Source organism: Caloenas nicobarica, chromosome 6 (genome assembly GCF_036013445.1).
Source record: "Caloenas nicobarica isolate bCalNic1 chromosome 6, bCalNic1.hap1, whole genome shotgun sequence".
NCBI classification, from domain to species: Eukaryota; Metazoa; Chordata; class Aves; order Columbiformes; family Columbidae; genus Caloenas; species Caloenas nicobarica.
In genome coordinates, this window is record NC_088250.1 from 17,621,807 (window position 1) to 17,644,946 (window position 23,140).

The following is a 23,140-nucleotide window of genomic DNA, read 5'->3' on the forward strand; positions in this document are numbered from 1 at the left end:
CAACCATGTAACACAGAGAAATGCAAGATGGCTCTCAAAACATTGGTTTCTGTGTCATGGTGCACCATTTTAGTGTTGACAATATATCTGTTTTGAATGTTCACCATTTCATAAAACATCATCAGCTGTAATTTGGATATTTTCAGATATTCCAAGTAAACGGTAGTATGAAAAGTATAAAGGATAATGTTTTAGGCTTGAGTTAATGCATAGATTTAGTTTAATCCAACTTAATTTTTATTTCCAGAGTTAAAGGTCTTACAAATAAGAAGAAATATAAGTTCCGTGTTTTGGCAGAGAATCTTGCAGGACCTGGAAAGCCAAGCAAGGAAACAGAGCCAATCTTAGTGAAAGACCCAATTGGTATAATAAACACATTTTTAATCATTTAATTTAACAACAAGAAAAAATTCTTTGTTTTCAATCACATATTTAATATTGGACTCCTGTCTAGATCCACCATGGCCTCCTGGAAAGCCAACTGTGAAAGATGTTGGCAAGACATCGTTATTCCTGAACTGGACAAAGCCAGAACATGATGGAGGGGCAAAGATTGAATCTTACGTCATCGAACTATTAAAGACCGGAACGGATGAGTGGGTGAGAGTGGCTGAAGGAGTTCCCACAACTGAACACTTCCTCAAAGGGCTTATGGAGAAACAAGAATATTCATTCCGTGTAAGAGCTGTGAACAAGGCTGGTGAGAGCGAGCCCAGTGAACCCAGTGACCCTGTGCTGTGCAAGGAGAGGCTCTGTGAGTATTGTTTCAGAAAGTGCTGCTGCTGCAAATACACTTTCTCTGTCTTTTAAAAAGCCCCGTGTCTGTCTGTCCCTGTAGGTACCAAATGAACTCTTGGAGGATTTATGAAAGATTAGAATCTGCCCTGCTTCAGCTATGAAAATACAAATTTTTAATAGTTTCGGTGTATTCCCTGTCTTCCAAGATCTTTGATGGGAAATACACTGACCTTTTTTACCTTCTTCTATTTTACAGATCCCCCTTCACCACCTCGGTGGCTTGAGGTTATTAATATTACTAAAAACACAGCAGATCTTAAATGGACAGTACCAGAAAAAGACGGGGGTTCTCCAATTACCAACTACATCGTTGAAAAGAGAGATGTAAGGCGAAAAGGCTGGCAGACAGTTGATACAACAGTGAAAGACACAAAGTACACAGTAAGCCCACTGACTGAAGGCTCATTGTATGTATTCCGTGTGGCTGCTGAAAATGCCATTGGACAGAGTGACTATTGTGAAATTGAAGATTCAGTGCTTGCTAAAGATACTTTCAGTAAGTTTCAAATTTGCTTACTGAGTGATCAGTAGAAACAGCTCAGATGTAATGGATTCCTATTTTTCTAATGTGTGTATTTTTTTCTTTAGCAACCCCTGGGCCTCCATATGCTCTTACAATAGTTGAAGTGACAAAAGGTCATGTTGATTTGAAATGGGAACCACCTAAGAATGATGGTGGCAGACCAATTCAAAGGTAAGGTCATTTTAAGTTTGTGTAGTGTTTCCTGTAGATTAAGATCTTTTCATGATCTTTTCTCAAAATGTTTACATTTTAAAGGGACAAACATGATAGAGGTGGATCAATGTATAATAAAAGAGAAGCCATGTGGTCAAAGCAATTAAGGGCTTGATTTTAAAACACAGAAATTATGCAAATATAAATAACCTAATGTGCATGAACAATGAATGTGTGTCAACGTCCTCAAAACAGTTTGTAATCAAATCAGATTAAATTGAACTGTATATAAAATCTGAAAAAATTAATGCAACCATAGGCTCCAGTTCTTCCAGAGCTGTAGCCACTTAGACCCATCTACCGCGTAATATTGTTATGTTTTCCTTCTGCCTTAGTTTATCATTCAAACTGTAAACACTCAGCTAAAATGAAGCTTCATCTCTTTCCAGTTCATTCTCTTCATTACACTTTTCACACAGACTGTATTACTCCGAGTTGCTTCTAACTTATTCTTTTCTTTGGTTTCTAAAGTATCTGTCCTCTGAAATTCACCTTGAATGCCAGTTAGTTTTTTTCCTCTTTATGTTTTCATTCTTCCTCTCCTTCCCAATCACAGTAAGCATATCTTAAACAGACAACTACAGAGATCTGCCTGAAGCAACATGCCACCCAATTCGCATTACTTTCCCATAGCCTACCACAGGCAGAATCTTGACAGCTAAGTAACTCACAGATACTATCTACAAATATTCTCAGTGGACTAACCACTGAGATCCAAACTAGAAAAGATACAAGTATAGCTTGGAGGCTCTTTTACCTCTGCAGAAGTTCAGGAACTGGGTGTAAGGACTGGGTCTGTTGATAATGTCAGCCTCATTACATCCGCGACCTGCCAGGACTAAGGAGCTGATGTGTGAAGTAAAATTAATTGAATCTGTCACTCATGACTCTCTCTACTTTTCCATTGCCCAAACTATTCTAATCTGTCTTTATCTATTTTGTTGAGCGAGAAGCCTGAAGCGTTCGTATTTCAAGTGCCTGATATTATTTTCCCCAATTTATTCAGATACGTTATTGAAAAGAAAGAAAAACTAGCCACTCGCTGGGTAAAAGCTGGAAAGACAGCTGGTCCAGATTGCAATTTCAGAGTGACTGACGTCATTGAAGGTATAGATGTACAGTTCCAGGTTCGTGCAGAAAATGAAGCTGGCTGTGGTCATCCCAGTGAACCAACAGACCTCATTCATATTGAAGACCCAACAAGTAAGTAGTAGTGTAATATACAGTGTATAGATTATAGAAGCAGTGTACTGTGTAGAATAGATAATCTGGGAGAAAAAAATGACACAATTCTTTTCAATTTCTGCAGGCCCTCCTTCACCTCCTCAGGATTTACATGTTACCGATGCAGGTCGAAACCACATTTGCATTGCATGGAAACCACCTGAGAAGAATGGTGGAAGCCCTATTATTGGGTATAATGTTGAGATGTGCGAAGCAGGAACAGAAAAATGGATGAGAATCAATTCCCGTCCAATAAAAGATCTAAAATGTAAAGTGGAGGAAGGTGTTGTTCCAGACAAGGAATATGTGCTGAGAGTCCGAGCTGTCAATGCTGTTGGAGCTAGTGAGCCATCAGACATCTCAGAAAAAGTTGTTGCCAAGGACCCAGACTGTAAGAATAGATTTTATTTTTTTTCAGATCTTCATAACTGCAAAAAGAATGGTGTTGGGCAACTTTCTAGTAATGTAATGCTTACTTTTACAGGTAATCCAACCATTGATCTAAAAACTCGTGACATTATTGTTGTTAAAGGACAGAAATTAAGTATTCCTATACCCTTCAGAGCTGTTCCATCTCCAACTATAACATGGCACAAAGACGGCAAAGAGTTGAAAGCTGGTGACAGGACAACAATGAAGAGTGACTACACCTCTGCATTGCTCGAAGTCATAGACAGTGTTCACGCTGATGCTGGTGTTTATACTATCACACTGGAGAACAAACTGGCATCAACAACTGGCTCAGTCAACGTCAAAGTCATAGGTAACTAGGCCTCTTCCATTCTGAGAAAGATACTTATCCTCACCTGGGCCCTGCAAGTGACAGAAGAAAGGAACAGATAAATCCCTTTTCTGCCACGTGGAGGAATCACTTCAACTGAGACACATGTAGATTGACATAAAGGCATTAATGTTACAAAATCCCACAAAAAACCCCACTTTGCCCATACTTGGTCTCACTAGTTGGTAGCTGATCAAAGCCCAATTATTATGAATAGTCATCATAAAAATATTTTTAAAGCCTGTTAGAATTCTGAATATTTTTCACCTTTAGAAACTGTGTAGCCAACATTTGTGGGTTTGGTCTGCTTTCTGCAAAGCAAAGAAATGCAATATAATTTCATATTTGTAGGAATACAGTTTCCCATCTATTTAATTAACTAATTTTATTATTCTTATTTAAAACAGGTCCACCCGGACAGTGTAAAGACATTAAGGCAAGTGAAGTAACTAAGAATTCTTGCAAAGTCTCCTGGGAACCTCCAGACTTTGATGGTGGTACTCCTATTCTGCATTATGTTCTGGAACGAAGAGAAGCTGGTCGTAGAACATATATCCCAGTCATGTCTGGTGAAAATAAGCTTTCATGGCAAGTCAAAGATCTTATCCCAAATAGTGAATATTACTTCCGTGTTAAAGCTGTCAATAAGATTGGAGGAGGTGAATATCTTGAACTAAGAAACCCAATCATTGCGGAAGACCCGAAACGTAAGCTTTTTTTACTACTAAATAACCTAACAAATTGAATTTTAACTAAAATCATCATACTTTTTCTCACATGATCCCTCTTTTGCTACTCTCCCACAGAGCCTCCAGATCCTCCTGTTGACCTTGAAGTCCATAATCCAACATCAAAATCAGTAACACTTACATGGAAACCACCCCTGTTTGATGGTGGAAGCAAGATTATGGGCTATATAATAGAAAAGCTTGCTAAGGGCAAGGAGAGATGGGAGAGGTGCAATGACTATCTGGTACCTGTATTAACTTATCCAGTGAAAGGTCTTGAGGAAGGAAAGGAATATCAGTTTCGTGTTCGTGCTGAGAATGCTGCTGGCATCAGTGAACCATCACGGATTACTCCTTTTGTGAAAGCTGTGGATCCTATTGGTATGAATTTCTCATTTGATTGCTTGTTGTAATTGCCATACATCCTCAAACATATTGGAAGATTCTACTCTCCATTTTTTCATTCTATGTTATTACAGAGGCCCCAAAAGTCTTCCTTGCTGCAAACCTACAGTCTGGCCTTGAGGTGAAGAGAGGTGATGAGATCATACTTGAGGCACATATTTCAGGGTCACCTTATCCATCTATCACTTGGCTGAGAAATGATGAAGTTGTCAGACCAGAGGAAATCAAAAAGAGAGTAACAACTTATACAAGGAAGAAGAAGGGTGAAGCTGAAGAAGAGGAACCTTTCCAACTTTCACTGCCAGAACGCATGAGTATTGACAACCATAAAGAAGGAGAGTCTATACTATCAGTTCGTGACTCTATCAGAGCTGACCATGGCACATTTACAATTAAAGTGGAAAATGATCATGGTGTTGCAAAAGCCTCATGTGAAGTTAATGTGTTAGGTATGTAATGAATACACTCAAAAACATGTAGTTGTTCGAAGTACTGGGTAAGAAGTGCACAAGATGAGTACTCATCATTTTTCATGCTCTACTGACAGATACACCTGGGCCTCCAGTCAACTTTGTATTTGAAGATGTGAGGAAAAATTCTGTCATTTGCAAGTGGGAGCCTCCCCTTGATGATGGTGGAAGTGAAATCTTAAACTATGTACTGGAAAAGAAAGACAATACAAAAGCTGAAATGGGCTGGGTCACTGTTAGTTCAACACTAAGGCATTGCAAATTCCATGTAACGAAACTGATTGAAGGAAAGGAATATCTCTTCCGTGTATTTGCTGAAAATAGAGTTGGACCAGGACCACCATGTGTTTCAAAACCAATGACAGCAAAAGATCCTTTCTGTAAGTTTTAATTTTGAACTACTACTTTTTCACATCAGAATAGTGACATTCTCTGTGCTTAATAGACTACTATTCTTACCAAAAGAGAGAACCACTGCAAGTTTGATTACTGATTGCAGTTAAGAATCAAAGTTTCTAAGAAAGAGAGTAGAAGAACTATGAATGACTTTAAATTAGTCATTTCTCATATCTTAGTTCTCTCTTAGCTTTGAGTAAGCTCTGAAGAAGACAGCAATGATGACAAAATTACAATTATTTTTTTCAGCTCCACCAGATCCACCTAATAAGCCTGATGTGCAAGATGCTACCAGCAACAGTATGTTGGTTAAATGGAATGAACCAAAAGACAATGGCAGCCCGATCATAGGATATTGGGTTGAGAAACGTGAAATTAATAGTACTCATTGGGCTCGAGTCAACAGGAACCTCGTGAATGCTCTGGAAATGAAAGTTGAAGGACTGCTGGAAGGTCTAACTTACATCTTTAGAGTATGTGCTGAAAATGCAGCTGGCCCTGGCAAATTTAGTCCACCATCAGATCCAAAAACTGCACAGGACCCAATAAGTAAGTAGCTTAGAAGAAGCTAATAGCAGACAGGTGACAGAATAGAATTCATAGCTTTTAACTTTGATTTACACTTATTTACAGTGCCACCTGGTCCACCGATTCCAAGGATTGCTGATACAAGCTCAACTACTATTGAATTAGAATGGGAACCTCCTGCGTATAATGGTGGTGGAGATATCACTGGTTACCATGTATACAAACAACTGATGGGAGTAAATGAGTGGTCACGTTGCACAGAGAAGCCCATTAAGCTTCGACAGTATACTGTTAAAGAAGTCAGAGAAGGTGCAGACTATAAACTCCGTGTTACCGCACTTAATGCAGCTGGTGAAGGACCGCCTGGTGAAACCGAACCCGTAACAGTGGCAGAACCTAAAGGTATTGCAATTGTAGTATTTTCAAGAAATGTCCGGCTACCTGAAAGGTGTTTTTGAATCTCTCCCTTAAACTAATGAACTGTTTCTCTCTCTTCTGCAGAGCCTCCCACTGTTGAGCTGGATGTTTCTGTCAAAGCAGGCATTCAGATCATGGCTGGGCAAACTCTTAAAATTCCTGCTACTGTGACAGGGCGTCCTACTCCCACCATTGAATGGGCTGTGGAGGAGGGTGAATTAGACAAAGACCGAGTTGTTATTGAAAATGTTGGCACAAAATCCGAGTTAACCATTAAGAATGCATTGAGAAAAGACCATGGAAGATACGTAATTACTGCTACCAATAGCAGTGGTTCCAAATCTGCAGGAACCAGAGTAGAAGTATTTGGTAAGAAAAATATTTTCTGAAATCAACTGAGAAATTCTTTTGGTGAGATAATCTTTGGGCTTTATCCTACTTGTTTGATTTTGTTTTTCAGATGTTCCTGGGCCAGTCCTTGACCTAAAGCCAGTGGTCACAAACAGAAAGATGTGTTTGCTTAACTGGTCTGATCCTGAAGATGATGGTGGCAGTGATATCATAGGCTTCATTGTTGAACGGAAGGATGCCAAAATGCATACATGGAGAGTAGCTATAGACACAGAGAGATCTAAATGTGATATTACAGGTCTAGTTGAAGGGCAGGAATATAAATTCCGTGTTAGTGCCAAGAACAAGTTTGGTACTGGTCCACCTGTTGAAATAGGACCCATTCTTGCAGTTGATCCATTAGGTAAGATGACTAATTTTATGGGGGTTTTTTAAACAACTTCTAATTATAGGCTAATAAACCAATATTGTTGTGTGGATTGCTTTCTGTACAGAAAGTGCATTTACTTTTCTACTACATGGATAAGGCAGCTGCCTTAGATTAATGGCTTCAGTCAGAACTGAATCAGTTCTGTAAAACTACTGTGATTCTTTATGTAACAAAATACTGATATCTAATGAGACACTACTTGTTGCCTTTTTATCCACATAGATGAGAAATGTTATACTATCCATAACCATCCTCAAATACTTTGCATACAAAAGCTATGGCCTTAAACAACCAGAGCTACTGTATTGATACGATTAAAAATTCTCTTAATTTTTAAACATTTTTTTCATTATGATTTATCTATGTTAATAGGCCCTCCAACAGCACCTGAGAGGTTCATGTACACAGAGAGGACAAAGTCAACTATTACGCTTGATTGGAAGCCTCCGCGTAGTGATGGTGGCAGCCCTATTTTAGGATATATTGTTGAGAAGAGGAGACATGATTCAAAAGACTATGAAAGAGTTAATGCAAGGCTCTGTCCAAAAACATCTCTTCTCGTTGAAAAACTTGATGAACTTCATATGTATGAATTCCGTGTCAAAGCTGTCAATGCTATTGGAGAAAGTGAACCGTCATTGCCACTCAATGTAGTTATACAAGATGATGAAGGTATATCTGCTTTAAAGAAATCCATACAAATATCTCCAGAACACTGCAAGGAAATGTCTCTGTTTCATCTTCATCTTCACTCTGTCATTTTTCTTCTTGTTTTCAGTATCTCCAACTGTAACACTGCGCTTGGCTGTGAGAGGAGATACCATCAAAGTGATGTCAGGACAACCAGTTAATATTCCTGCTGATGTGACAGGTCTGCCAATGCCAAAGATTGAGTGGGACAAGAATGAGATTTTGATTGACCAAACATCCGATGCACTTAAGATAACCAAGGAAGAACTATCTAGAAGTGAGGCAAAAACTGAACTTATCCTGCCTGCAGCAGTGAGGGCTGATAAAGGCACTTACACTGTGAGAGCTACCAATCGTCTTGGCACTGCATTTCGCAATGTGCATGTTGAAGTGTATGGTAAGGATGCGACATTTTAATAAAATGACAGCTAATAAAATGCTTTTTTCCTTTTTCTTAGTGTAATTCTATGCTCTGTTGCTTTCATACAGATCGTCCTTCTCCACCAAGAAACCTTGCAGTTTCCGATATTAAAGCAGAATCATGCTATTTAACATGGGATGCACCTCTTGATAATGGTGGCAGTGAAATTACCCATTACATTATTGAGAAACGTGATGCTAGTAGGAAGAAATCTGAGTGGGAAGAAGTCTCCAAAAGTGCTGTTGAGAGAAGATTTGGGGTAATTTATAAAACAACTTTCTTACATACTTTAGTATGCATAAAATATAACAATAGTACTAATGAAAACTGCTACTTGCATAGATACCAGTGCTCATGCTCTGTTTAGACTCCAGAATTACTGGAGGAATGTTACCCATCCATGTATGTGTGTTTTCCTCATGTGACAAGACAAAAGAAATGATTCTCTCTTGCTACTTAACTTAATCTTGGCTGAGTTTAGAAGACATCTTTCTTTCCATTTCCCAGCATTATACATAGCTTTATCACGTGCAAAAACAAACATGAAGACATTTTTATTTACGTTTTGTCCTATGCACTTGAAATAAGAATATCCCTAGGGCATTACATATAGCTGTGTTGTCCATAAACATAGATATATCAATGAGATTCCAAGACAGAATTTAAAGTGAAAACTGCTGCATAACTTCAAATAAGTTTATTCTGTAAGTAGTCAAGTGTTGATTTAACTCTTATTTTTCAGGTATGGAATCTTGAAACAGATGGAAAATATCAATTTAGAGTCCGGGCTGCAAATAAATATGGAATAAGTGATGAATGCCTCTCAGAAAAAGTTGTTATTAAGAATCCTTATGGCCTTCCTGGACCTCCTGGAAAGCCGAAAATTTTAGATCGCACCAGATCATCAATGCTAGTGACTTGGGAGCCTCCTTTGGACAATGGTGGCAGCCCAATAACTGGCTATTGGTTGGAGAAGAGAGAGGTGGGAGGTGTCTACTGGTCACGTGTTAACAGGGCTCCAGTAACAAAACCATCAGTAAAAGGTCTAGAGTACAATGTGCTTCGTTTGGCTGAAGGTGTTGAATACCAGTTTAGAGTTATGGCTGAAAATCTTGCTGGAATTGGCCCTCCCAGTGAACCATCGGATCCTGCCTTAGCAGCAGATCCCATATGTAAGTATATAAATTGTATGACTATTTTTAAGGGCTATATCACACCAGAACCAAATGTGCTACTACTATTTCTCTTGAATTTAATGCAATTAATCCAGTGCTTTGTTTTCATTAAACCAAAACCAATATTTTGACACAAAGTAGTTTGCTGATTTGCTGGTTTTCACCATTTTAAAAATAATTGTCTTTAATTTTTTTTTACTTCTTTTATGAGCTTTAAACTGTGATTACACCAATACAAACGTTGCCATTAAACTTGAGTTCAGAATCAGATTTTTATATTACTGTTTTTCTTTACTGTTAATGAGTTCAATCTGTGTGCTTTGTACCTTAAGTATCCTTTAATAATATATGTAGTGTATGTAATTAGTGTGCATGTTCTAGGATTGTACACTCTATATATGACAGAAGAAAATGAAAATACTTTCATTCTTGTAGAAACTATTCAGAAAAATATAGGCAGGCACTAACTCTCAGGTAATTTTTACTTGCTCTTGTTTTACAAGTTGTGCCTGGTCCACCATCTTGCCCAGAGGTCAAAGACAAAACTAAATCATCTGTAGCTCTTGCGTGGAAGCCTCCACAAAAGGATGGTGGCAGTCCTATAAAAGGATATATTGTTGAAATGCAAGATGAAGGTAGTACTGACTGGAAGAAGGTGAATGAAGGAGACAAACTCTTTCCTACTTGTGAATGTGTTATTCCCAACTTGAAAGAGCTCAGAAAATACCGATTTAGAGTCAAAGCTGTAAATGCTGCTGGAGAATCAGAACCAAGTCCTGCAACATCAGAAATACCTGTTCAAGATATTCTAGGTAAGTGTCCTGGGAATTAATTTAGGTATAATATTTATACCTATGTATGTTACCTACTGCTGTGAATGTTCAAGCAGAATGCCAGGCAAGCCAAAAATAAAACAGAACAAACAATTATGCAGAAGTGTAACAAGAGGTTGACACACATTTTTGAAATTGTCATGATGACCATTACCAGGGCAGGATCCATTAGAAAACTGGTGAGTGCCTGCAGTCATACTAAGGAAATAATGTGTATTTTATGAAGAAATGACTACAACAAATTTTTCGATTTGTATGGTTTCCAGCTTCCTTTTTGCACACCCAGCCTTTCTCACATAAACGTGCATTCTGCATATTTGTGTTGGGTTTTAGCTCAGTGCTGACAGAAATTTACTTTCAGTAGCTCTTAAAATTTACATGTTAAAATATTTTTGCAGAGGAACCAGATATCTTCCTTGATCTTGGAGCACAGGATTTCCTCTCTTGTCGTGCTGGCACAACAATTAAAATCCCAGCTGTTATCAAGGGTCGTCCAGTTCCAAAAACATTTTGGGAGTTTGAAGGAAAAGCAAAGACAACAGCAAAGGTTAGTAAAAGCTTTTTTCTACGTGTGTTTCTAGACATTTAAGCCTGCGCCCTTTTATGTTTACATTATTTTCCTTCGTTTATAGGAGGGAGGTCATAATGTGCCTGAAGAAGCTCAGGTAAAGCAAACAATTTTTGTAACTTTAGTATTGTTGCATTTTTCAAACATAAATATTTAAAGTTGATCTATAACTTCTCTTCGTTTCTGTAATACACAGGTGGAAGCTACTGATACGCGTTCAGTGATTATCATCCCTGAGTGCAACAGAAGTCATTCTGGACGATACAGTATTACGGCAAAGAACAAAGCAGGACAAAAAACTGCACATGTCAGAGTTAACGTGCTTGGTATGGCTTACACATATTGAAGTATTCAAGTACTAAGTTTTAGTCTTATTTTTCTACATACTTATGTAAAATTGTTTCTGTTGTGCTTTTACCTTAACAGATGTCCCAGGTCCACCAAAAGACCTAAAAGTAAGTGATATCACAAGAGGTAGTTGTAAACTTTCATGGAAGATGCCAGACGATGATGGTGGAGATAGAATCAGAGGCTATGTTATAGAGAAAAGAACTATTGATGGGAAGGCCTGGACTAAAGTCAATGCAAACTGTGGGAGTACTTCCTTTGTTGTGCCTGATCTCATATCTGGCCAAGAGTATTTCTTCCGGGTACGTGCAGAAAACCGTTTTGGTGTTGGCCCTCCTGCAGAAACCATCCAGCGGACCACAGCCAGGGATCCAATCCGTAAGTGAAATAGAAGTCAAATGAATTCTTTAAAATCAGACAGTACTGTACAGTGGATTTATTCACATTTCTGTTTCATTTGTGAAGATCCTCCTGATCCACCTATTAAACTAAAGATTGGCCTTGTAACCAAGAACACTGTGAGTTTGACATGGAAACCACCAAAGAACGATGGTGGGGCTCCTGTTACACATTATAATGTTGAATGTCTGCGCTGGGATCGTACTGGAGAAGTGAAAGAGACTTGGAAGCAATGCAACAGACGTGATGTGGAGGAAACAAAGTTTACTGTTGAGGATCTTGTAGAAGGTGGAGAATATGAATTCAGAGTCAAAGCTGTAAATATAGCAGGTCCTAGTAGGCCTTCAGCCACAGTTGGACCACTTGTTGTCAAAGACCAGACATGTAAGTACTAACTGATACCTGCAGATAAAAATTCAATTTTAAAATTATGAACTATTTTTGCATGTTAATTTTTTTAACATTTCATTGTAGGCCCACCATCTATTGAACTCAAAGAATTTATGGAGGTTGAAGAAGGAACAGATGTTAACATTGTGGCCAAGATAAAGGGTGTACCCTTCCCCACATTAACATGGCTAAAAGCTTCTCCAAAGAAACCAGATGACAAAAAACCAGTGCCATATGATCAACATGTCAACAAGATTGTTGGTGAAGATACTTGCACTTTATTGATTCAACAGTCTCGCAGAAGTGATACAGGCTTATATACCATAACAGCTGTAAATAATCTGGGAACTGCTTCAAAGGAGATGAGACTAAACGTCCTGGGTAGATATCAATAACTCTTATGCATTACATAAATTAATAGCATTCATGTGATACTTTATTTTAATAACATTTGAATTAATTCTTCTTTATAAAAATGTATCTTTTAGGCCGTCCTGGACCTCCAGTAGGACCTATTAAATTTGAATCCATTTTGGTTGATAAAATGACAATATCATGGCTTCCTCCATTAGATGATGGTGGTTCTAAGATTACAAACTATGTTATAGAGAAAAAAGAAGCAAATAGGAGGACATGGGTACCCGTTACTAATGAGCCTAAGGAATGCTTATTCACTGTTCCCAAGTTGATGGAAGGCCATGAATATGTGTTCCGCATTATGGCACAAAACAAATATGGTATTGGAGAACCTTTGGATAGTGAACCAGAAACAGCACGAAACCTTTTCAGTAAGTAGGAATATGCTTTCAAATGGTGTAAGTTGTTTTCATACACTGGTATATGTACAACATCTTTTAAATACCACTATTACTTCTCTCTCTTCATTTAAGTAAATTTTCTAGAATGGCTTGAAGGATTTTAGCATTAGTAGGTAGTTCTTACAAGCACGTGTACTTTTCTTCCACCTTGTTATATATTAAAATACAATTTCAAAAGGTTTCAAAGTTTGAATATGCAAATAAAGGTTTATCTGACAAGATTCAGGTCATTCTGTTGTGTTTGAGACATTATTGACCTTATAGGCCAGGAAGAGTCAATTTTCTGCCTTCAGTTTTGAAAGAGAAATTAAGCAGGGTAGCTCTGATGTAGAAGGAGTGTTAGGCTGGCAAGAGAAAATCATTCTTAAAACATGGAAGGACACTGAAATGGGGTACTGATCCAGGAAGGCGAGAAAGACTAACCTTTGACAATTGTTATTTGAAGGAAAGATATTTTATGTTTCACAGAAGTATGTGTACCTGAATAGAGATGGGAAGGTGAATGAGGGGAGGCATCTTGTTCAGATAGGTCACCACCTCATCCAACTGTGACCACGTGCATAGCTCTGTTTTGCACTCTATCTCCATCTTCCTTAAGCTTTTTTTTTTTAACATTATGTGTGAATTTTTTTCCCCAGCTGTTCCTGGACCTTGTGACAAGCCAACAGTTAGCAGTATAACACGTGACTCAATGACTGTAAACTGGGAAGAACCAGAACATGATGGTGGCTCTCCTATTACTGGTTACTGGTTGGAGCGCAAAGAGACTACTGGAAAGAGGTGGACCAGGGTTAACCGTGACCCTATCAAACCTATGACACTGGGGGTTTCATACAAAGTTACAGGTCTTATTGAAGGCTCTGAATATCAGTTCCGTGTTTCAGCTATCAATGCAGCTGGTGTTGGTCCACCAAGCATGCCATCTGATCCAGCAATTGCTAGAGATCCTATTGGTAAATGTTTTACATTCCTGGTTTTGAATTTGAAAGTATTCAAATAAGAATATAGAACATATTGTGATGGTGTAATGGTATGATGATATTTTTCAGCCCCACCTGGCCCTCCTATTCCAAAAGTTACTGATTGGACAAAGTCTTCTGTAGACTTGGAGTGGACTCCACCACTAAAGGATGGTGGTTCTAGGGTCACTGGCTACATTGTCGAGTATAAAGAGGAAGGAAAGGAAGAATGGGAACGGGTAGGTGGAAAACTCTGTGTGTCTATCAAAAGTAGTCCCTCCAGAAAACATATTTTTTAGAAATTTTCACTGTGCAAGTTATTTTCTAAAAGTTCACATTTTTGCACCATCATTATCTTCAGATGTTTTAAATATAAGATCAAATGTAAAAGTCAGTAATTGCTGCTCCACGACATCATGCTAATTTCAGAGTTTCCTAGACTTATAATTTTAAAATTTCTGTTTAAAGATGTGAGAAAATATTTAGGTAATTTGCGATAAAATAACAGAAGACAAGACCAAGTTAGAACTGGCACAAAAGTAGGTGTCACTGGTATCAGACTATGCCAAATCATTTGCAACTACTGTGTCTGTACATTTCCCAACTTTTTTCAGTAATGCATTACTATTGTTTTTTTTTCAAGAATACATTACTGAATTTTGTTTTTCAATAATGCATTATGGAAAAGTTAACTGATGCATACCTTGGCTATTTTTTGTATGTCCATAAACATTTGGGTGCTTTTAAGTAATACCTAGATTTCCTGCACTGTTTCCAAGTAAACAGGCTTCATATCAGGGTTTAAAAAGAATTCCTTTTTTCTGCCATTCTCACTTATGAGTTTACTTGTCCAACAATACATGCAATTCTTCTGAGAGCACAGACTATAGTAATTTCTGCAATATCCATGTCTGTTAGAATTATCAAAAATTAGAATATTCAGAATAGCTTCTATGTCCATGTGCTGTATTTCTTTACACAGATTCTGAAGAATTCTGTGTGAGTGAGATCCATATATGCTTGAGACTGTTTTGTGCTTGTAAATGTGGAACAACACCTGGTTTAAGATTTGTTTCAAACATCACAAAGAAATTGATGATACCTTGATGTTAGCTGATGTTATAATATTTTTTTTCCAGGTAAAAGATAAAGAAATTCGAGGAACCAAGTTCGTTGTGGCAGGATTAAAAGAAGGATGCTTTTACAAATTTAGAGTTAGAGCAGTGAATGCTGCTGGCATTGGAGAGCCTGGAGAAGTTACAGACATTATTGAAATGAAAGACAGAATTGGTATTTATCATTTACACTTTTAGTACTTCTAAGTCAAAGTGAGAAAAACACATACTAATTGAATTTTTTTGTTCGCCTCCAACAGTGGCTCCTGATATTAATTTGGATGCAAGTGTCAGGGACCGAATTGTTGTTCATGCTGGAGGAGTAATTCGGATCATAGCATATGTCTCAGGAAAACCACCTCCAACAGTGACTTGGAGCAGGGATGACCGAGCTTTACCAGAAGAAGCCAAAATTGAAGAAACAGCTATTAGTTCTTCTTTGGTCATCAAAAATTGCAAAAGGAGCCACCAGGGTATATACACTCTTCTTGCTAAAAATGATGGTGGCGAGAGAAAGAAGAATATTATTGTTGATGTGCTAGGTAAATAACAACTTCAGTCCTTGTGAACAAGTACAACTTCTAACATGCAGCTTGTATACTTAAATACTCCATTTCTTCTTTGCTTTCAGATGTACCAGGCCCAGTTGGAATGCCATTCCTTACCGAGAACCTAACCAGCGACTCTTGCAAATTGACGTGGTTTACTCCAGAAGATGATGGTGGTTCTCCTATTACCAACTATATAATTGAAAAACGTGAATCTGACCATAGAGCTTGGACTCCAGTAAGCTACACAGTTACAAGACAGAATGCTACTGTTCAGGGACTCACTGAAGGGAAAGCCTACTTTTTCCGAATTGCAGCTGAGAATATAATTGGCATGGGTCCATTCACAGAGACAACAAAAGAGATTGTCATTAGAGATCCAATAAGTAAGTATATTTTTGGGTTTGGATTACTGTCATACGAGATGAATATGCAGAAAAATGCATTTACCATATTTTTTTGTTTATTCACAGCTGTTCCTGACCGTCCAGAAGACCTGGAAGTAAAAGCAGTTACCAAGAACTCTGTTACATTAACTTGGAACCCTCCAAAATATAATGGAGGCTCAGATATCACCATGTATGTTCTAGAGAGCCGTCTCATCGGAAAAGAGAAATTCCACAGAGTTACGAAGGAGAAAATGCTTGATAGGAAATACACTGTAGAAGGCTTGAAAGAGGGTGACACCTACGAGTATCGTGTGAGTGCTTGCAATATTGTGGGGCAAGGCAAGCCATCATTTTGCACAAAACCAATCACGTGCAAGGATGAAATTGGTATGTATCTTTTTTCATATTTCATTTGAAAACAGTGATTAAATTTACTGATTCCTTTTTCTTATCAGTATCTCTGACATTTGTGGGCATTGTGTTTTTTAATATTGTCTTTCAGCTCCTCCAACACTTGACCTTGACTTTAGAGACAAGCTTATTGTTCGGGTTGGTGAACCTTTCAGCCTGACTGGACGTTACTCGGGCAAGCCTGCACCAAAGGTTACTTGGCTAAAGGATGATGTTGTCGTGAAAGATGATGACCGCATAAAGATCAAGACAACTCCTACAACTCTTTGCCTGGGGATACGAAAATCTGTCCGTGAAGACTCAGGCAAATATTGTGTTACTGTAGAGAACAGCACAGGATCAAGAAAAGGATTTTGTCAAGTTAATGTTGTTGGTAGGTTTTACTTGACAACAAACAGTATTGTATGTGATTTTTAGTAGTGATTTGAATTCATTCGATTATATAAAATGTAAATATTAAAATGTGTTCTTTATTACGATAATTTTATTTATCGCATTCTCATTTATTTATTTTTTTAATTTTGAGTACATAGTTAACTCTGGCTTAGTTTATTCAGCATTAATAATTTAATGTCTCTACATATGCCTTTAGAGAATGTCAACACTGTAGAAAATGTCAATCACAAAATACCTTATAAGCATTAAGGAGTTAAGTCCAGTGAGTCAAACACGTATTAAAGAGGAATGGTCTTGATTTGTTATTAAAACTATGATGCCAGATTTCTAATTTCATAATATATTGACTATACTGACACTGTTTAATTGATGTTGTTATGTGACATTCTTATATAAAGCACGGCTATTCTTTATTTTTTCTTAAACAGATCGCCCATCACCTCCAGTAGGTCCAGTTATATTTGATGAAGTTCATAGAGATCATATGGTGGTTTCCTGGAAACCTCCATTAGATGATGGAGGCAGTGAAATTACAAATTACATTATTGAGAAGAGGGATGCACACAGAGACCTGTGGATGCCGGTTACATCTGCCACAGTTAAGACAACGTGCAAAATTCCTAAGCTGCTTGAAGGAAGAGACTATCAAATTCGAATTTATGCTGAAAATCTTTATGGCATAAGTGATCCACTCATCTCTGATGAGATGAAAGCCAAGGACCGCTTCCGTATGTTATTCTTTTCCTGTCTTTGATACTTTAATCTTTACTCTGTTTGTAGCGCTCCTAAACTCCTTTTTTTTTTTTTTTCCCCCAGGTGTTCCTGATGCACCTGAGCAACCAATCATTAAAGATGTTACCAAAGACTCTGCAGTAGTGGTTTGGAATAAACCCTATGATGGAGGCAAGCCAATAACAAACTATATTGTAGAAAAGAAGGAAACAATGGCTACAAGATGGGTCAGAGTTACCAAAGACCCGATTTTCCCCAGTACTCAGTTCAAAGTACCTGACCTCCTTGAAGGCTGTGAATATGAATTCCGTGTTTCAGCAGAAAATGAAATCGGCATTGGTGATCCTAGTCCACCATCAAAGCCAATTTTTGCTAGAGATCCAATTGGTAAAGTATTATATTTCATTTCTCATTGAAATTTTAGTGCACTCTTCATTTCAGCTAGAAAATAATTTTAATAGTTTCCTTTTTTTTCCCATTTCTGTTTTTTTCCCCTTTTTAACAGCAAAACCAAGTCCACCTGTTAATCCAGAAGCAGTAGATAAAACTAAAAGTTCAGTTGATTTATCTTGGCAACCACCACGCCATGATGGTAATGGCAAGATAATTGGCTACCTTGTTGAGTATCAGAAAGTTGGAGATGAAGAATGGAAAAAGGCCAATCTTGCAGCAGATTCTTGTCCTGAAACAAAATACAAAGTGACTGGCCTTACTGAGGGTTTGACCTATAAGTTCAGGGTCAAGGCGGTCAACGCAGCAGGTGAATCTGAACCAGCCTATGTTCCTGATCCAGTTGAAGTAAAAGACAGACTTGGTGAGTTTACTAAAAATCAGATAAGTTTACCTAAGAAGATTTTTTTTCCCTCATTTTCTAAAACCATACCATTTTGATTCCAGAACCTCCTGAGCTGATACTTGATGCTAATATGGCCCGAGAACAGCATGTAAAAGCTGGAGATACCCTAAGACTTAGTGCTGTTATTAAAGGTGTTCCATTCCCAAAAGTTTCTTGGAAGAAAGAAGATCATGAGGTCTCACCCAAAGCTGATATTGAGGTTACAGGAGTTGGCAGTAAGCTTGAAATTCGTAACACTGTCCATGAAGATGGTGGAATTTACTCCCTGACAGTTGAAAATCCAGCTGGTTCAAAGACTGTTTCAGTAAAAGTTGTTGTCTTAGGTAATCTTTTTGATGTTCTTTTTATACTCCATGTTTTTATTCTATGATTAGAGATTAAGAAATAAATCAATGGAAAATATCAATAAACTGAGTCATAGAAAATACACAGTAGAAAAATGACTAAAAATTAAATTACATATATTAATTTATCTTGAAATTTACTATGTTCTGTAAAAAATGCTTTGATTATCAGATAAGTAACAGATTCATTTTTTGTCAAATTAGATAAGCCTGGTCCACCCAGAAATCTGAAAATCAGTGAAGTTAGAAGTGATTCTTGCTATCTCACTTGGATGGAACCAGAAGATGATGGTGGCTCTGTCATTACCAACTATGTGGTGGAAAGGAAAGATGTAGCTTCTGCACAGTGGGTAGCCATCTCATCATCCTCCAAGAAACGCAGTCACATGGCTAAATATCTGATGGAAGGCACTCAGTATCTCTTCCGAGTTGCAGCTGAGAATCAGTATGGTAGAGGTCCATATGTGGAAACGCTCAAACCTATTAAAGCTATAGATCCGCTGCGTAAGTGTTTTTGTGGTTTATGATTCGGGGTTTTTTGTGTTATATGATTTGTTTTGTTCCTATTGTTCTTGGTAATTTTTGAGATTATCTCATTGGTACTAATGGGAACATGGTACACTGCTACCACAGGTCATTCTAGTAACCATTTTGGTTTTGTATTTTAAAAGATCCTCCAGGGCCACCAAAGAATCTGCATCACGTGGATGTTGACAAGACTGAAGTTTCCCTTGTTTGGAATCGACCAGATCGTGATGGTGGTGCTGAGATAACTGGATATTTGGTGGAATATCAAGAAGATGGTGCAGATGAGTGGACAAAGTTCCAGACGGTACCCATGCTAGAGTGTGTTGTTACAGGCCTACAAAAAGGGAAAATATACAAATTCCGTGTGAAAGCCCAGAACATTGTTGGTCTTAGCCTTCCAGATACAACTATACCAATAGAGTGTCAAGAAAAACTAGGTAATTTTTATTTTTTCATGTTGTTTCACTGATTCTTTCTGTCTTTCTTAAAGAATTTCCCCTGAAAAGGTAATTTCTATTTTTCTCCAATTTCAGTACCTCCATCCGTGGACCTAGATGTAAAGTTAATTGAAGGTCTTGTTGTTAAAGCTGGCACCACAGTGAGACTTCCTGCAATTATGAGAGGTGTGCCAGTTCCCACTGCAAAATGGGTTACTGATAGCAGTGAAATTAAATCAGATGGCAGATACAAGATTGAGACTGACAATTATTCAACTGTACTTACTATCAAAGACTGTGTCAGAAAAGATACAGGAGAATATCTACTTACAGTATCTAATGCAGCTGGCAGCAAAACTGTTGCTCTACATCTTACAGTTTTGGATGTTCCTGGCCCACCAACTGGTCCTATTAATATTCTTGAAGTAACACCGGAACATATGGTTATTTCTTGGCGCCCTCCTAAAGATGATGGTGGGAGTCCTATAATAAATTATATTGTTGAGAAGCGTCAATCAAAGAAAGAAACATGGGGAGTGGTTAGCTCTGGAACAAGTCACACAAAAATTAAGATTCCACGACTGCAGAAAGGCTGCGAGTATATTTTCCGTGTTCGAGCAGAAAATAAGATAGGCATTGGTGCACCCCTTGATTCAGAACCAACAGTTGCTAAGCATATGTTTGATCCACCATCCCCACCTGGTAAACCAGCTGTTTATGATATTACAGAAAATGCTGCAACAGTTTCTTGGACCCTACCAAAATCTGATGGTGGAACTCCAATAACTGGTTATGTACTTGAACGTCGGGAAGCATCGGGTAAATGGGTGCGTGTCAATAAGGCACCAATACTTGATATGAAATACAGAGTCACTGGTCTTTTTGAAGGTAACACGTATGAATTCAGGGTTTTTGCAGAAAACATGGTGGGCTTAAGCAAACCATCTCCAAGCTCTGATCCAATAAAAGCATCACGTCCTATCACTGTTCCTGGACCACCCATAAATCCAAAATTAAAAGACAAAACCAAAGAAACAGCTGATCTTGTGTGGACAAAGCCCCTCAAAGATGGTGGCAGCCCAATTCTGGGATACATTGTGGAATGTCAGAAAACTGGAACTACACAATGGAATAGAATCAATAAGGATGAACTCATTAGGCAGTGCGCTTTCAGAGTACCTGGATTAATAGAAGGAAACGAATATAAATTCCGAATAAGAGCTGTCAATATTGTGGGAGAGGGAGAACCAAGAGAACTGGCAGAAACTGTACTTGCAAAGGATATTCTTTCTCCTCCAGAGATAAACCTAGATGTGACCTGTAGAGACTTAATTACTGTCCGAGTAGGCCAAACAATCCGTATCACTGGTAAAGTAAAAGGCAGGCCAGATCCTGACATAACATGGTCTAAAGATGGCAAAGTACTAGTCCAAGAAAAACGTGTTGAAATAGTCCATGATCTACCTAATGTTGAGCTGCAAGTGAAAGAAGCCAAAAGATCTGACCATGGCAAATATATAATAGCAGCTAAGAACACCTGTGGACATGCTCAGGCTTTTGCTGTTGTTAATGTACTTGACAGACCTGGACCATGTCAAAACCTAAAAATAAGCTATGTGACAAAAGATTCTTGTATGATTGCTTGGGAGAGTCCGGTGGATAATGGTGGCTCTGAAATTACAAATTACATAGTCGAGTACCGTCAACCGAACCAGAGGGGGTGGTCAATTGTCTCCTCCGATATCACTAAACGATTAGTGAAGGCAAATCTTATAGAGAACCGTGAATACTTCTTCAGAGTTTGTGCAGAAAACAAAATAGGTCCAGGTCCTTGCATTGAGACCAAGACCCCCATCCTTGCCATCAATCCTATTGACAAGCCTGGAGAGCCAGAAAATCTTCACATTGCAGAGAAAGGAAAGACATTTGTATTTCTGAAATGGAGAAGGCCAGATTATGATGGTGGAAGTCCCAATTTAAGTTATCATGTTGAGAGAAAACTGAAAGAATCAGATGAATGGGAAAGGGTTCACAAAGGCAGCATTAAGGAAACACACTACATGGTAGATAGATGTGTTGAAAATAAGATTTACCAATTCCGAGTTCAAACCAAGAATGAGGCAGGTGAAAGTGACTGGGTAAAAACAGCTGAAGTTGTTGTGAAGGAAGACCTGCAGAAACCAGTGCTAGACTTGAAGTTAAGTGGTGTACTAACTGTGAAAGCAGGTGACCCAATTAGGATTGAGGCTGGAGTCAGAGGAAAACCACAGCCTGAAGTTGTATGGACAAAAGACAAAGATGCCACAGATCTAACCAGATCTCCAAGAATCACTATTGAAACAACTTCTGACACATCTAAGTTTGTTCTCACAAAATCAAGGCGCACTGATGGTGGGAAATACGTGATAACAGCAACTAACACAGCTGGTAGTTTTGTAGCATACGCTACTGTTATTGTCTTGGATAAACCAGGTCCTGTAAGAAACTTGAAAGTCACTGACATTTCGAGTGATAGATGTACTGTTACTTGGGACCCTCCAGAAGATGATGGTGGTTGTGAAATACAGAACTACATCCTGGAAAAATGTGAAAGCAAGCGTATGGTTTGGTCTACATACTCTTCCTCTGTCCTAACAAACTATGCAAATGTGACACGCCTCATTGAAGGTAATGAATATATATTCAGAGTTCGTGCAGAGAATAAAATGGGAACTGGTCCACCAACAGAAACACACCCAATTATTGCCAAAACAAAATATGATAGACCTGGACGCCCTGATCCTCCAGATGTCACAAGAGTTAGCAAAGAAGAGATGACTGTAGTTTGGAATCCACCAGAATATGACGGTGGCAAATCAATTACAGGATACATTTTAGAGAAGAAAGAGAAACGATCACTAAGATGGGTTCCCGTTACTAAGAGTGCAATCCCAGAAAGACGCAAGAAGGTTACTAATCTCATCCCTGGTCATGAATACCAGTTCCGCGTCAGTGCCGAAAATGAAGTTGGACTTGGAGAACCAAGCTTGCCATCAAGACCTGTAGTAGCAAAAGACCCAATAGGTATCGTACCACTGTATTCTACTTTATTTTGGTTTAATGTTAACTTAACAAATTGCTAAATTGCACAACTGTATTCTTAGCTGTAATTTTTATTGTCTTTTAGAGCCACCTGGTCCTCCCACAAACTTGAGAGTGGTTGATAGCACAAAGAGTTCCATAACCCTTGGCTGGGGAAAACCAGTGTATGATGGTGGTGCTCCAATTATAGGATATGTTGTGGAAATTAGACCAAAAGTTGAGGGTGCCGATCCTGAAGCAGGATGGAAACGATGCAATGTTGCTGCCCAAGTTATTCATACAGAATTTACAGCCACCAGCCTGGATGAGAAACAATTATATGAGTTCAGAGTTTCTGCCCAAAACCAGGTTGGCCTTGGCCGACCAGCTGAACTGAAAGAAGCTGTGTCCCCCAAAGAAATACTTGGTGAGTTTTCCCATTGTCTTTATGAGTATTTA

The 23,140-nt window shown here is 38.3% G+C and overlaps 1 protein-coding gene across 27 annotated transcripts in view; it reads left to right on the forward strand.

Annotated features, from left to right (window-relative positions):
• TTN (titin) overlaps positions 1-23,140 on the forward strand; it is a 245,118-nt gene that overhangs the window by 165,144 nt on the left and 56,834 nt on the right. For all 27 annotated transcript variants that reach the window (XM_065637181.1, XM_065637152.1, XM_065637169.1 and 24 more), the window contains 42 exons: positions 248-363; positions 455-754; positions 995-1,294; positions 1,387-1,492; positions 2,541-2,737; positions 2,844-3,149; positions 3,243-3,521; positions 3,947-4,246; positions 4,346-4,648; positions 4,747-5,121; positions 5,220-5,522; positions 5,788-6,087; positions 6,172-6,468; positions 6,568-6,852; positions 6,944-7,237; positions 7,637-7,936; positions 8,043-8,351; positions 8,444-8,634; positions 9,118-9,547; positions 10,054-10,362; positions 10,782-10,930; positions 11,016-11,048; positions 11,148-11,277; positions 11,378-11,677; positions 11,765-12,082; positions 12,173-12,469; positions 12,577-12,876; positions 13,545-13,859; positions 13,956-14,104; positions 15,005-15,155; positions 15,241-15,522; positions 15,612-15,914; positions 16,002-16,304; positions 16,420-16,701; positions 17,153-17,452; positions 17,541-17,843; positions 17,962-18,270; positions 18,354-18,635; positions 18,861-19,160; positions 19,328-19,621; positions 19,718-22,684; positions 22,788-23,108. In XM_065637181.1, coding sequence (XP_065493253.1) covers positions 248-363; positions 455-754; positions 995-1,294; positions 1,387-1,492; positions 2,541-2,737; positions 2,844-3,149; positions 3,243-3,521; positions 3,947-4,246; positions 4,346-4,648; positions 4,747-5,121; positions 5,220-5,522; positions 5,788-6,087; positions 6,172-6,468; positions 6,568-6,852; positions 6,944-7,237; positions 7,637-7,936; positions 8,043-8,351; positions 8,444-8,634; positions 9,118-9,547; positions 10,054-10,362; positions 10,782-10,930; positions 11,016-11,048; positions 11,148-11,277; positions 11,378-11,677; positions 11,765-12,082; positions 12,173-12,469; positions 12,577-12,876; positions 13,545-13,859; positions 13,956-14,104; positions 15,005-15,155; positions 15,241-15,522; positions 15,612-15,914; positions 16,002-16,304; positions 16,420-16,701; positions 17,153-17,452; positions 17,541-17,843; positions 17,962-18,270; positions 18,354-18,635; positions 18,861-19,160; positions 19,328-19,621; positions 19,718-22,684; positions 22,788-23,108 — 13,988 coding nt within the window. The remainder of the gene's footprint in view (positions 1-247; positions 364-454; positions 755-994; positions 1,295-1,386; positions 1,493-2,540; positions 2,738-2,843; positions 3,150-3,242; positions 3,522-3,946; positions 4,247-4,345; positions 4,649-4,746; positions 5,122-5,219; positions 5,523-5,787; positions 6,088-6,171; positions 6,469-6,567; positions 6,853-6,943; positions 7,238-7,636; positions 7,937-8,042; positions 8,352-8,443; positions 8,635-9,117; positions 9,548-10,053; positions 10,363-10,781; positions 10,931-11,015; positions 11,049-11,147; positions 11,278-11,377; positions 11,678-11,764; positions 12,083-12,172; positions 12,470-12,576; positions 12,877-13,544; positions 13,860-13,955; positions 14,105-15,004; positions 15,156-15,240; positions 15,523-15,611; positions 15,915-16,001; positions 16,305-16,419; positions 16,702-17,152; positions 17,453-17,540; positions 17,844-17,961; positions 18,271-18,353; positions 18,636-18,860; positions 19,161-19,327; positions 19,622-19,717; positions 22,685-22,787; positions 23,109-23,140) is intronic.